The sequence below is a fragment of the Pan troglodytes genome, chromosome 4, assembly GCF_028858775.2.
Source record: "Pan troglodytes isolate AG18354 chromosome 4, NHGRI_mPanTro3-v2.0_pri, whole genome shotgun sequence".
Taxonomy (NCBI): domain Eukaryota; kingdom Metazoa; phylum Chordata; class Mammalia; order Primates; family Hominidae; genus Pan; species Pan troglodytes.
Window position 1 is genome coordinate 93,199,918 of NC_072402.2, and position 15,691 is coordinate 93,215,608.

At 34.2% G+C, this 15,691-nt stretch overlaps 1 protein-coding gene across 7 annotated transcripts in view; it reads left to right on the plus strand.

Moving 5' to 3' along the window:
- The window catches only part of CDH18 (cadherin 18), a 1,109,578-nt gene that overhangs the window by 988,116 nt on the left and 105,771 nt on the right, over positions 1-15,691 (plus strand). For all 7 annotated transcript variants that reach the window (XM_063811379.1, XM_063811380.1, XM_063811382.1 and 4 more), the window contains one exon: positions 14,848-15,101. In XM_063811379.1, coding sequence (XP_063667449.1) covers positions 14,848-15,101 — 254 coding nt within the window. The remainder of the gene's footprint in view (positions 1-14,847; positions 15,102-15,691) is intronic.

The following is a 15,691-nucleotide window of genomic DNA, read 5'->3' on the forward strand; positions in this document are numbered from 1 at the left end:
ATGTTTATTGCAGGACTATTCACAATAGTAAAGACATGAATCAACCTAAATGTTCATCAATGATAGACTAGGTAAAGATAATGTGGTGCATATACACCACGCAATACTATGCAGCAATACAAAGGAACTACATTCGTGTCCTTTGTAGGGACATAGACAGAGTTGAAGGCCATTATTTAGGCAAACTAATGCGGGAACAGAAAACCAAATACGACGTGCTCTGACTTATAAGTGGGAGCTAAATGATGAGAATACATGGACACATAGGGTTAACAACACACAGGGGCCTATAGGAGTAGGGGGTGGGAGAAGGGAGAGGGTCAGGAAGTATAGCTAAGGGATGCTGGGCTTAATACATAGGTGATGGGTTAATCTGTGCGGCAGACCACCATGGCACATGTTTACCTATGTAACAAACCTGCATATCCTGCACATGTGCCACTGAACTTAAAATAAAAGTTGAAAATAAAAAAATAAAATAAAATGCCTTTAAGAAGAAAAAAATAGTAGCAGCAACTAATATTTGTTAGAGTATTTCCTCTGTATCAAGACAGATTTTAAGCACATTGCAATGTCTTTATTGAATTAATATACCCATAATTGTCCTTTTAATTCTTACTGTGACATTTTGGGAAAGAGAGTGTTATTATCCCCGCTTTATAGCTAAAGAAACTGAATCACCAAGCGATAAAAATAGTGCCCAAGCAGAAAGTTGACAGAAAACTGAATTGGGGTGTCTGTCATCAGAGTCTGAACACTTACTCATGTTATATATTCAGATGGAAGATATGTGATTATTCTTTGCTACAATGGAGAGAGAAACTAATTGTGATGAGATGGAGAGAGAATGGGAAGCAAAAATATGAGAGGAAAAAAATAGAAAAACACTGTCTTCTTGGAGAAGGTTAGTACCTACGTGGTGGAGAAAGATTATAAAGCAAATAAACCAAGAACACAATGAAATAAATGTTTTAATTTTAAGTTGGGAGACAAGAGTGTTTCTATGCACAGGGACAAAAAGCTCAATACAGACAAGACATCAAGGATACTGATGTAGTCTAGGGATACTGAAGAGAGGATAAGTAATTTAAAAAGATTCATTATGGGTAGAGATGAACCTCAAAAGAATCCTGAATCACAAGTGCAAGGAAACAACCTAAGATAGTATGCCTCCATCTCTGAGGTTACCATAGGACAGAAGATAGAAGCAAATGACTGTGGGTAAGTTTGCAATGATGTAGTGAGGATGTGTGTGGGTGCAGTGGTGGCGTTCCTGTGTATTAAGTCCTATTGTCTTTATAAAATGGAAAACAACTTCATATTGACAAAAAGTGAAAGTGGCAGTGGATGGTTTGATTACACACGTAATCTGAAGTATGACTATCAATTGTAGAATTAAGGACAGTGCACATATCTCACCACCTTACATGGCTACAATTAATTAGAGGTCTGAAAAACAAAGGTAAAATTATATATGTTAATGTGTGTGCACATATTTAATTAATTTAATATTAATGGTTCATTCTATTTGGTGCATATACACACAATGCATATTTTCAAGATCAGAATCGTTTCAATTCTGTAAATGGTAAGTGATGATGTACTAAAAATATTCTTGACATTTAATAAGTTCAAATTGTCTTTCACTTTTTTCCTTGAATTTTTTTTTTTTTTTTTGGAGATAGAGTCTTGCTCTATCACCCAGGCTGGAGTGCAGTGGTGCGATCTCGACTCACTGCCGCCTCCGTCCCTAGTGCCCAAGTGATTTTTCCACTTCACTTGGGCACTAGTGTGGTCCCTGGTAGCTGGGACCACAGGTGAGCACCACCAAGCCTGGCTATTTTTTCTTTTTTCTTTTTCTTTTTCTTTTTTTTTTCTTTTTTTTTGTATTTTTAGCAGAAACGGGGCCTCACCGTGTTGCCCTGGCTGGTCTCTTAACTCCTGAGCCTAAACGATCTGCCAGCTTCCGCCTCCCAAACTGCTGGAATTACAGGTGTGAGCCACTGCACCTGGCCTCCCTTGAACATATTTTTTAATGTAGTCTAGATTTCCTCTGAGGTATGTACATGTTTCATTCATGTAATTTTTGATACTTCTGATTAGGATTATCAATCTCAGAGTTATTTAATTGCTGTATGCTTTAGGGCATAAATAATTGCAATTTCAAAAACCTGTATACCTCAGTGGATTTTAACCTTCAAGAGATACTCATTGAGATGGCAGAAAAAAGATAAAACAGTTCTTAAAAACCTATTCCTTATTTAATCTCTAAGGCAGTTCACTTTAGCCAGCTAGGCAGAACAACTAATCTCCTCACAGATAGAAATCAGCACTGCTCTATAAATCCGCCAGCAGGACTGTCTGCAACGTTCCTGTCTGTATCATTCCTTCATCAGAAAATTGCCAAGTTGAATTCAGTGGTGCATGGTGTGGTACATTGTAAATACACTTTGATAACTTTCATTCATTGTTTAATGAAGCCTGGCTGGGTGGAAAGGGGAAAAAAGATAAGGATGAATGCAATTGGATGTACTCTCTTTCCTCTGACATAAACCTCTTGTAGCTAGAGATGTGCTTCTCCTTAGCAGCCTTTCTCAAAGTCTCTTCTTATATGGCTCCTATTTGCACACTTTACAGAAGTGGATCCAAATATTATGTTTTCTTTAGGTTTCTGATTCTATTTGGCCTTCTGATTTTCAGCAAATACTGTTGTGTTGTCATTCCCTTCTAACTAATTCAACTGTAAATACAATGCAAATTAACTTAAGCCAAAAAATTTTAAACTTGTCCTTCAAGTCAACAAAGGATGCTTGAAGATATAACCTTACTGTAAAATGAAATATAAATCTTGATCTTGTCATTTAGGAGATCTATGACATTATCTCAACTCTTTGAAGTGTCAGTTTTCTTGTTTAAGCACTTTACAGGGTGATGATGGAAAACATGAAACGAGGTGAAAATTGTGCTCTAAGCTATGTCTGGCTAATAATTACTACTACCTCAATAATAACTACTATCTAATACTACCTCAATACTTCTTTTTCCTTGCCTTCTTTTCTTCCTATTTTTGCACCAGTTTTTAATTATACCTCCAGACCAATCCATGTGATGATTTTGCTGCCATCTTTATTTCACGTTATTTGATTTAACTGGAAGCAAACTAAGAATGAAATACCGTGTGTATATTACAACACAATGTATATACTGTCTTCATGTTTCTTGGCAATCAACTTCCTCTTCCTGCTTCTTCAAGAGAAGAATTTTTTTAAGTTTACGTTAAATATCGTATTTGTAGTACAACATGTTCAGGTACATTTCAGTCATAAATATCTTTTGGATTATCTTTTTGGTTTCACTTATCAAAATATGCATTTCTATAACTTCTCAATGTAGAAAACCTATCAGTTTTATTTTCCTCTTAAAGTTGTAGCTTCTGATAGGATAAGACTTTTCAAAAATTAATTTACTGTGAATGTACTGATAATTTTCCTGAGTGTGTATCTATGTGTACTACAAGTGTATCCCTGCCTATAGGAGACATAAAACACTTTCATAACCAAGTACTGTGTATTTTTAAGATTTCCATACCCCACCATGGGTAAAATATTATCAAACCCTTTTATTTAACACATGATTTGAGATGGGTCTTAAGAGTAAACACTGAAAGTTATAAATTTGTTTTTTAAAGTTTAAGTAAATTATAAGATAAAAACATGAAATATGTTCCGCTACAACCATACTATATTTATTCTACATACTATATTTCTGGTCTTTTAGTGGATTGTGTTTATTGAGGATTACATTGTCATTCCTTTGACTTGCATTTAGTAACACAATAAGGATCGAATGTTGTTTACTAACAGATTTTAACATTTTTAGACTTTGAACCACAAAGAGTAATAAATAAGTCATCCCAACCCATTGTGAATAATCACACACAGGCAAACACATGATCACAAACTATAAATAAGAAACAGTAGATTTCTAATTCTAATGGACTGCTTACAAAATATGAACATTCCTTAGGAATTTCATTATCAAAAAAAACTCAACTAAGTTTCTGTTTTATATTCTTATAAGGTTATAAAGTCTGAAAAGTTATTCTTTTCAGCCACAGCTGATAGAGGAATCCAACTTTCAATTCAGTAATATCTATTACTATATTTTGGATGACTTTGACGCGGAAACGCTATTGGGTAAATTATTTTTCATGCTGTTCATCTATAGGCATAATGATGAGCCTGGAGTAATAAATCGTTTGAAACTTCATTGAAAGCTAATTGATTGTTTTGACACATATATTCCTAAAATACAGTTTATGCAGTATTTGGAAACTAATGATCTGATGAAACATCTTGATGAATTAAGCTATATATATGCATGGGCTGTTGGTAAGTTTGTGTATGTATTGGGTATTTTTAATTATTTTATTTATGTCATATATACACATACACATGCACACATATGCACAAAACACATAGATATACATATACACACATATGAGCTTGTGTATGATTATATATAAATAATAATAAGCATACTTTCTGTATAATATAATGTATACTTAAGCTATTTGAAATGAAAGATCTTTGCACTTATTTGTCCAGTGTTCAAATGACAGAAAGCAAACATGTAATATTTATTTGTATCAGTGTCCTTAGAATTATACACAATGAATAAGAATTACTTTCTTCTGTATAGAGAAATATATGATGAGAAAGCTTATGCATATACTCCGGTTTCCACAGACTGTCCATCATCCAGGCCAGACCTCTGACAAGGGCCACAAAGCGTATTATAATACAAAAGCCTAGCTGGAGAAACGCTGCTTAAATTCATACAATTTTTCCTGTGTTTTGACAAAATACCATAATATAAGTTAAATACTTTTCCAGAAAACAAAAAATTAATAATGATGTCAGTCACTATTCCTGGTCAGGCCATTTTATTTAATGATTAAGATGACAATTTTATGTATGAAAATGTTGATATCGACCCTATCTACCCAATCTTGGAACTAAAATCTGGATGCTGGTGAAGCATAGGAATCAGACAAAGAAGAGGTCATGAAGAGTCTCTTCTCTTATTAGTTAGGAGAATAGAATTTTAGAACCTCTCTAAACTCTAAGAATAATTGACTCATACGGCAACTTGGCTAAACAGTATTTTCAATATCCTTGTATTTATAATGGTTATATAGTTCCAGAGAAGAATATAATAGGGTGATTTAAGGAATAATACAAGTGATTAATGAGAAACAATTAAAAAGTCCTGAATATGTAAATCTGGCTGGGAAACGATTGATGGGAAAATGATAACTAGCTATAGTAATATGAAATGGATTAATATTAGAGGAGAAAGTACTACTTTACAAGTTAGAAAGAACAATGATATGTAAAAGTAATTAGGAGTTATAGGATGAAATTAAGAAACTAAAATTTAAAATGAAAATCAGTGTCAACTCATTGACAGTAAGCTGTTAAATTAGGATATAGAGCAGTAGCTAAAGAAAAGTAAGAGAAGCCCAATTGCCTGGGGAAGTAAAAAATTATGCCAGAATAAACACTTCTAGCAAGGGCTGAGAAGATAAACAATTTTATCAATAGCATTTTAGTTTCTTAGCTTATGCATCTGAGAATTAAAGAAATTACAAAGGTACTCAGAGTTCTAGTAGTTAAGTTTAGTGAACGTATCAGTTCATTTTTAACTTAATAATAAATACTTGAAAAGATGATGATGAAGGTATCTTTTAATGGTGAATTTATTATATTCCACTAAAAAATTTGTTTATCTTTATCATCAAAATGAAATATTATATTACACTACTTATTTGCTATTTAGATTTCCACCAGGATAACATAGTGCTTAAGGACACAGCTTATACACTTCCTCTGCCTCAGTTTAAATCCCAAGTACATCACTTACAGACTGTTGTCCATAAGGAGTTTCTTAACTGTCCTATACCTTAGTTTCCTCATTTGTAGATTGGAACAATTATATCTCACACAGGTGTTGTGAAGGTTAAATAAATTAATATATGTTAATTGTTTAGGGCATAGGTCGGTGTTAAGTATTATATTATATTTCAAAAATAATATTAAATTTTTTATCCATCAAATCTAAACCATGTCAAGCACCTTTCTGTACTCTGAAAACAGCTGTATTTGAGATGGAGAAAGAGCTATTAATCAAATTCCATGTGCTAGGAATTATTTTAGATACATGACTATGAAATGAATTAGATAATATTTTTTCTCTTAGGGAAAACTGGGTAGACATGATATATTGTTATAATACAAGATGTCAGCCCATACCAACTGTTAATGATATAGGTTTGCCTTAATTGTTATGAGTTTAGAAATTAAAAAGAACCAACTTTTCAAAGATGGGAAGGGGTCAGTGAAATATTTGCATGGGAAATTATTTTTAAACATGTGTGGACTTTGGATACTCAAGAAAATAAATTCAGCCAAAGGATTTATATCCACCCATATTGTCCTTCAGGTATGGAAATTACAACCAAAAAACTTTGAACATTACAATATGCCAATTACCTTAGTTTGATTATTACACATTGTATGCATATGTCAATAGTTTACATTTTATCCCATACCCCGTAAATATGTATAATTATTGTGTCATTAAAAATAAAATGAAACTAAAAAAACTTCTGACCAGTTGGAATAATCTACCTAAATATTAGTTAGCACCTTTAATTGGGATCAATGTAAAATTCTGTATTTAGAAACAATAAATAATTATATTTCTTTGGGGGGGGGTGGATTGAAGGATATTTTATTGGGAAGTAATGTATCTTACCAAGAAATACTTGTGGGTACTAATGGGTAATGACAGGCAGGAACACTGATTGTGATTAACATCAGGATCAGAGTAGTTTATCAGAATGTAAACATATGCCTTAAAAACTGTAGAAACAATACCTCTTTTCCTAAGAACATAGGATTGTAAGTTTAAAAAAAATTTATTAGTAATAACTAAGAATGAAAAAATATAAGTCCGAGCTAATAAGTCAAATATTAGATCTATAAGCATTACTAAGAGTACAAAAGTAAACAAAAATTAAAAGTTACAAATATTTAAGTGAAATGGGAGAAGATGGAAACAGTCTATTTTATTTTAATTGCTGTTTATTGTATGGTTACACAATATTATCTAAACTTATAAGAATGGAGGTGGTCACTAGAAAAAAAAATAAACAAAAATAGAACTTCACTCAAGGAAACCAGATATATCTAAAACAAAATAAGATCATAATAAAAATCCACATACATAAAAAGGAAAGTAAGAGATATGATTTCAGCACCCACAATGATGGGATCCAAACTGAAATCATAAAAAGAAGGAACAGAAAAACACTTTACAATCCTAAAGTGAGCCATTCACTGTGAGTATGTATCTCTGTTGCATGTTATTGACCAACATTCACAAAGAAGAAATCACAATATATACAAAGAAATATGTCTATAAACAGAATTGTAGAGGGTTATAGCTCACAAATTTCAGTCCATGATAGATAAAGTATTTTAAAATATGAATAATCAAATAATGTAATTAATAAGGAGGTTGATATATTTAATAAATCATTCTCTGCATTCTGGTGCTATATCATTTAATTCAAGCGCCTATAGAATATTTAGTAAAACTGACTAAATATTACGTATTAGTCTTCAAGACTATCTCATTAAAGGACTCAAAGTTAAAATAGTACAAATAAAATGCTCCTTTCCAAATACAACTAAAAGTTAGTGAAAAACATCAGAAAACAAATAATGACCTTAAACTGAAAATGTATTAACTGCAACAACCACAACCTTCTACTTCAGGAATTCTCAAATCACAGAAAAAAAAAAAAGGCACAACAAATTGCAGAATTTCTAGGAAAAAAACTATAATAAGAAAGAACATATATGGAAATTATGGGATACAAATTAAGTGCTTCTGAAAGTATACTTGTAATTCTAAACATATCAAAGACATCGACTAAAAAGAATAATATTAGATGAATTAAATATGTAACTAATAATGGAGAATAAAAGAAGAAAATGAATAAAGAATAGTAAACAAAAATATAGATTCAAACCTGATTTTTTGGAAGGAAAGTTTAAAAAAAAAAACCTAAACTAATCTTATTAAGATACATGAAAGACATAGAAAATAAGCAGCTTGAAAACATTATAACAATATTTTCTTAACTCTACACAAATAATTTTAATATGAAGGATTTCGAGGGAAGGTTGCTAAAAGCAACTTCAAAGAAACAGAAAACACACATAAACTGATTTCTGAATAAGAAAATGAGAAGCTTGTGAATTTTCCCTAAATATATCAGACCCAATAATTCACTAAGGAATTCTGTCAATCCTGGAAGAGTACATAACTGCAATACTATTTAAAGCTTTCAACACACTGAAAAGAAAGAAAATTTCTACTATGTTTCTATATAAAGCAGACAAATTTACATTCGTTTCCTAGGAATGCTCTTACAAATGACCATAAACTGAGGAACTCGAGAAACCAGTGTGCTGTCTCACAGTCCTGGAGGCCAGAAGTCTGGAATCAGGAGTTGGTGGGACTGCACTTCCTCTTTCCTTGGTAAACTCTAAGGACCTGTCCATTCCTCACCAATTCCAGCTTCTGAAGGCTCCAGTTGTTCCTCAGCTCATGGCTACATCACTCCTCTCTCTGCCTCTGTGGTCATATGACCGCATCACATTTTCTCTGCCAAATCTCCCTTGGCCACTCTTATAAGGACCCTTGTCATTAAATTTAACACCTACCTAAATAATCGAGGATTATCACCTCTTCTTATAGTTTACTACATAAGTTAATTGCATGATTTGCCATATTCATATTTGTTGCAGGGTTGCCATTAGGCCTCTATAGCCTGTCTCCACGAAAGCCATGTCCTTCCCATGTGTACAGTAGTATTTACCCCATCCCAACATCCCTAAAACATCAATCTATTACAAAATCAATTCTAAGTCCAAAATCTTATCTGTTTATCATCAGGTCAACATTTCTAAACTCATCATCTCAATCTAAATCTCATTATCTTAATCAGGTGTGGGTGAAACTCTAGATAGTTTGAATCCTAGCATGAAAATCTTCATCTGTGGACCTGTGAAATTACAAAACAAATTGTCCTTATCTAAAATACAATGGTAGGAGAGGCATAAGATAACAGTTATAAACACTGACATTCCAACAGGGGGAAAATGGAAGAAATAAAAAAGTCACAAGTTCCAAATATGTTTAAAACCCAGCATGGAAAATTCCATTAGGTTTCTTTTTTCCTAAGTTTTATTTAATATTTAATTGACAGAAAATAATTATATATATTTATGATGTACAATGTGATTGGTACATGTCTGTTACTTCAAATATTTATCATTTACATGTGGTGAGAACATTTAAAATTCTCTCTTTTAGATATTTTGAATGGTACAATGCATTATTATTAAGTGTAGTCACTGTGCTGTGTATGGAACACCAGAACTGATTCCTCCTACCTAACTGTAACATTGTACCCATTAACCAATGTCTCCCCTTTTCCTACTCACCTCTCTATTCCCAGCCTCTGGTAACCACCATTCTACTTTCTACTTAAATGAGTTTGACTTTAGATTCCATATGTAACTAAGATCATATGGTATTTGTCTGTCTGTGCCTGGCTTATTTCACTAAACATAATGTTCTCTACGTTCACACATGTTGTTACAAATGACAGAATCTTTTTTTAAATAACAGACTAAATAGTATTCCACTGTGTATCTACACCACAATTTTTAAAAATCCTTTTATTCGTGAATACTTTGTTTTTTTCCATATCTTGTCTAATGTGAGTAATGCTGCAATTAATATAAGGGTGCAGCCATGTCTTTGGGATACTGATGTCAGTTCCTTTGGCTCTATACCCAGTCAGGGGATTGCTGGATCCTATGGGAATTCTACTTTCAGTTTTTTGAGGAACCTTCATACTTTTTTCCAAAATGGCTGTACTAATTTACAAAACCACAGTCCTGTGTTTCCTTTTCTCCACATCCTTGCCAATACTTGTTATCGTTCATGTTTTTGATGATAGCCACTGTAAAAGGCATGAGATGATATTTCACTGTGGTTTTAATTTGGCACTTTTCTGATATTTAGAGATATTGAGGAATTTTTCATATATATGTTGCTCAGTTGTATGTCATTTTTTGAGAAATATCTATTAAGTGATTTGCCCATTTTTTGAATAGAGTGATTTGTATTTTTTTTGAGTAGTTTGAGTTCCTTCATTATTTTGGATATTGGCCCTTATCCGATGTACAATTTTCAAATATTTTCTTCAAATCATGTATTATCTCTTCATTCTATTACTTGATTTCTTTGCTATGAAGAAGCTCTTTAGTTTGATCATTCCCACTTGTCTATTTTTGCTTACTTTGCCTATTTTTTTTAGTTATAGACAAGTAATCTCAGCCTAGAACAATGTCATGAAGGTTTCCCCTCAATTTCTTCTTCTAGTAGATTTATCGTTTTAGGTCTTACATTGTCTTTAATCCATTTTGAGCTGATTCTTGTAAGGCTCAATACTTTGCTCTCTGAGTCTGTAGCTCTGCTTGCCACTGCCCCTACGGGTACTTTGCATAAAGTACCCAAAGTCTTCTATGTTTCCCCTGGAAGAAATCTTCATCACCTATAACTGCAAAATTATGATTTCTGGACATTAAACCTAGAGTTTCATCCTGCAAGTGGTTGAATTACAATATAAATTGAGTGTCCAATCATGTAGGGGTATCTTTCTTCTGGGGCAGGCTAGGGCAGCCACAAAAACTGAAAAAAGTGAGGAATGGATTGTCTAGAGTTCCCAGAGAGAGTGTGGTTCTGCCACATTTCTGACTTAGTGACTTCAGAACTTCAAGGGAATTTCTGTTGTTACAACCCAACCTGTTTGTGGCAATTTGTTATGTCATCCCTAGGAAACTAATATAGTAGGATTAACAGAAAATAATAAGCCAATACAAATATTAAGCAACATTAAGCAGCTTCATTTCTCAGCACCCACAGGACAATTCTAAGCACCATTCCAGTAAAACAAAACACATTGCAAATGGGATGATTCCAGGAATGCTCAGATAGTTGAGGGATAGACAAATAATTATGCTAGACTGAACCATATGAAATGATCTTTTGTATATGTCATCATACATTTTTGATATCAGCAATTTCATATGAGTTAAACTAACTTTTGAAAAAGGACAGGAGTTGTGAATACATACCCATGTTATACTTGCTGGTAGTTTCTCTCTTCCCTACCAAGTGAGTTTGATACCAACCACCATCATCACCATGGTGAATGTTGGAATATGAATGCATGCTAATTAGCATTGTCAAATAAAGTACAGGACATCTAATTACATTCTAATTTTAAATAAATAACCAATAAATTTTTCTACAACTATGTTTCTTGTGATAAATGACAATTAATATACTAAAAACCCTACAGTTTATCCTAAATTTAAATGTAACTGGGCATCCAGTAGTTTAAATGATTGAATTTGGCAACACTGAAAATAGCACTCATTAAGTATGAGCATCAGTGATATGGTTTGTTTTTTGTTTTGTTTTGTTTTGTTTTTTGTCTGACTCTGTCACCCAGGCTGGAGTGCGGTGGCATGATCTCGGCTCACTGCAACCTCCACCTCCTGGGTTCAAGCGATTCTCCTGCCTCAGCCTCCCGAGTAGCTGGGACTACAGGCGTGCACCACCACACCCAGCTAATTTTTGTATTTTTAGTAAAGACGGGGTGTCACCGTGTTAGCCACGATGGTCGACCTCCTGACCTCGTGATCCGCCCACCTCAGCCTCCCAAAGTGCTGGGATTACAAGCATGAGGCACCGTGCCTCACCTGGGATTTTTTTTTTAACTAACAAAGCGTGGAAGACAACTTTAATAGTTTACTCAACTATTTAAGAGGTGTGGAAGATGGGTACTTGAGTAGTTTTCCCAGAGTTACAGTAATAGAAAAATAATCATTATAATACTAATACTACAAATACCATTTTTTTGGGGTAAAACCAAATAATAAAATAATTTCTATTATATATATAACTCTAAAATATCCAGGCATAAATAAATGAGTATAATTTTCTCACAGTTTCCCTGTACCGGCAATTCAGCCTCACCAGCTTTTCTTCACAAATGAGGTTGTTAAAATATTTCCGGTTGCGTTAATTCAACTGCTTCTAAATTCCTGTCCCAACCTAAAATAATCTACTCATTTTTTTCATGGTTCCACATGGTTTCCATCCATCCGTCAGTTCTGGCAAAGAAGTCCCTCAAAATGTTTACCCCCACCCTGGAGTAGTAAAATATATATTAGATGATCGTCAACCTGAAACCATATGTCCACAGAAACAGCCTGCACCGTAGCAGTAGGTAGGTTAGTATTGAGGCAAATGGCATCTAACTTGCCAGGGGACCTGCTAAGAAATGGAACAAGAGATGTGTGTCATCTTGGATGCAGAGCTTGATAATAATATCAGATAGGACGGGAGGTGGCCCAAATCCCTCCACAAATTTCATTGAAAAGTCCAAAAGATGTAAAAGCCAAAAATAATAAATAAGTGGAGGTGATTGTTTTAAAATCCAGTGTTATTGTGAGAAAGAAATGTTAAGCATTCCTAGAAAAGTATGTAACTCTGATTTTTAGTTCTAAGGTCTTAAATACCCATATTCAGTGAGAAGAACCTTAGACATCATCAAGCCTTCCACATGCAGCAGGTTAACTCCAAATATTATAGACATTGATCTAAAACTAACAGTAAACCTTCCAGGTATTCGTATTTCCATGAGCAGGATGCACGATTCTGACTGTCCAGCTCTTATAAGCCAAGAGGGACCATTTTTGTCCACCCAGTTGCTGATAGGCAGCAAGTATGTACCATTTCTAGGACGAGTTATTTAAATTTTGATGGGGCTTATTGATAAATTAGTCATAGACAAATTCTCACTTGTTAATGTAAAGGAGGAAGGATTCAAGGAAAGAAAAAGTCTAATGTGTGGATCCAATTAAGAGTATGCAACTCCTCGGCCGGGCATGGTGGCTTACGCCTGCAATCCCAGCACTTTGGGAGGCCTAGGTGGGTGGATCACGAGGTCAGGAGATCGAGACCATCCTGGCTAACATGGTGAAACCGCGTCTCTACTAAAAATACAAAAAAATTAGCCGGGCGTGGCGGCAGGCGCCTGTAGTTCCAGCTACACGGGAGGCTGAGGCAGGAGAATGGCATGAACCCGGGAGACGGAGCTTGCAGTGAGCCGAGATCTCACCACTGCACTCCAGCCTGGGTGACAGAGAGAGACTCCGTCTCAAAAAAAAAAAAAGAGTATGCAACTCCTCAAACAAGATAGGTATTAGTTATTTTGGCAATTTATTTCTAGTGTGATAGGTCATAAACTTCAGAAGCAAATAACTCCTTGAAAAATATATAATCTGAAATTCATAATGTTTGTGTCATATATAAATGCATGTGTATTGTATATATGATCAACTTCTGATAATTTGAATTTTTTAAGATATAAAGATACATATTTTTTGGAAACTGGTAAAATATTGTAGTGGCTTATCCTCATCAATGTCCCTGTGACCCTAGTTTTCTAGGTTCTTAATATATGGTTTGGAAATGAAATGATATTTTGCCTTTTGTGTAATCTCCAACCCCTGGGAAGGCCAATTTTCCAAGGCAATTCAGAAAAATTGGGGAACTTATTATAAGTATTATAGTACTGATCATTCTGTTTACAGGATCCTGATAAGGATCCTCTTTCTAGTTAGCTTTTGCTTGGTTGCTATGAACTGAAGGGATGTTTCTTCCCTCAAAATTCATATGTTGAAATCTAATCCCCAGTGTGATATGATGGTATTTGGAGGTGAGATCTTTGGTACATAATTAGGTAATTAGAGAGAAACCTTCATGAATGGGATTTGTGTCTTTATAAGAAGAGACAAGGGAGAGATGGTTTCTCTGTTGTGTGAGGATACAGCAAGTAAGAGGCCGTCTGTAAACCAGGAAGAGGATGCCTACCAGACACCAGCTCTGAAAGGAACGTTGATGTTGGCTTAAGCCACCCAGTGTATGGTATTCTGTTATAGCAACCTGAATTGACTATGATATTGACCCTTAATGTAAAGGACAATGCCTCAATTTCTCTGCAGGGAATGACCATTCTGTTCCTGCCAAAAAAAGACACTTGGAGATTGAAGCAGGCTTGTACAAAATCAGTGGCATAAATAGAAATGAAAATTCTCTATTCTGCTGTTTCTCACAGATCTTTAACAGGAAGACCAGCATCAGTGGATACTTCATCCAGTTTAAAATGGAAGACTGGTCTCCGAATCACCTTCACTCACCTTACCATGGGAGCTTTTAACTTTTAAAACTACATCCGTTCATCTTAGTTTCACACAGCCTTTTATATCAATCATGCTAAACACTTTCCAAATGTTTAGTTCTTATCTGAAAAAGCACTTCCTCTTGAAAACATTACCTAGCAGTCCTCACACATTCCTGAATCGGAGTTTGTATTCCTCCTATGGATGTCCATAACACCAAATACATATTATTGCACTAAATAAAAAATGCTGAGGTTCCATTTATGCCTTAGATGTTATTATTAAAATAATCTTCATAGTTCGTTTTAGAACAAAGCTAGAATGACTTATCTCTCTCTCTCAATTATTTTATTCTAAAAAGGAAAAAATAATGCATATTTGAAAAGTAATGAAAGTGATAATATGACTTTTTTTATGAAAGTCATAATCTTATTTTTTTTCCCCACAGCCACTGAACTATGAGAAAAAGAAGTCATATACCCTCAACATAGAAGGAGCAAATACACATCTTGATTTTCGCTTTTCTCACTTGGGTCCTTTTAAAGATGCTACTATGCTGAAGATCATTGTTGGGGATGTAGATGAACCACCACTATTTTCCATGCCTTCCTACCTCATGGAAGTCTACGAAAATGCCAAGATTGGGACCGTCGTTGGTACAGTTTTGGCACAAGATCCTGACAGTACTAACAGCTTAGTAAGGTATGGCATGCTTCAATCGTTTAGACATATAAAGATTTTTATTGCCTCTCACATTAATTAAACTTGAATAAAATTACACTTAAAATGTTTTATTTCTACGTTGTTTTCTACCAATATAATTAAATTATAATATTAATTGATTTTAACTGTGTAGCTTAGCAGTTGGATTTTTGTCACATTAAGAACATATTTTGCTATCTTCGTGAATGTCTTATTGACCACATGTTAATTTTTTCATTTGACTTAATGGATGTGAGCATAATTGATTGAGAAAATTGTTGTAGAGCTATTTAATCACAAACTAGAGAATCTATTGCTCCCTTAATGATAGGAAGTGTAGATATAGCACAAAGCATGATGATTTGGGGATAACACTCATCTCTAACTGACTCTGGTTCCTTTGGTCAGCCTAGCTGTGTGGCTTTCTCTTTATATGTAAAAGTGGAAAAATAATGTCTGTGTCTCAGAGCTATTGTGAGGATGCGTGAAGCAATGTGCGTAAAGCACTCAGCAAAGTGGCTTGCACCTAGTAGTCACTCAATAAATGCTAACTTGTGAAAGACAGTATAGGGTGCAAAAAACTCTGAATA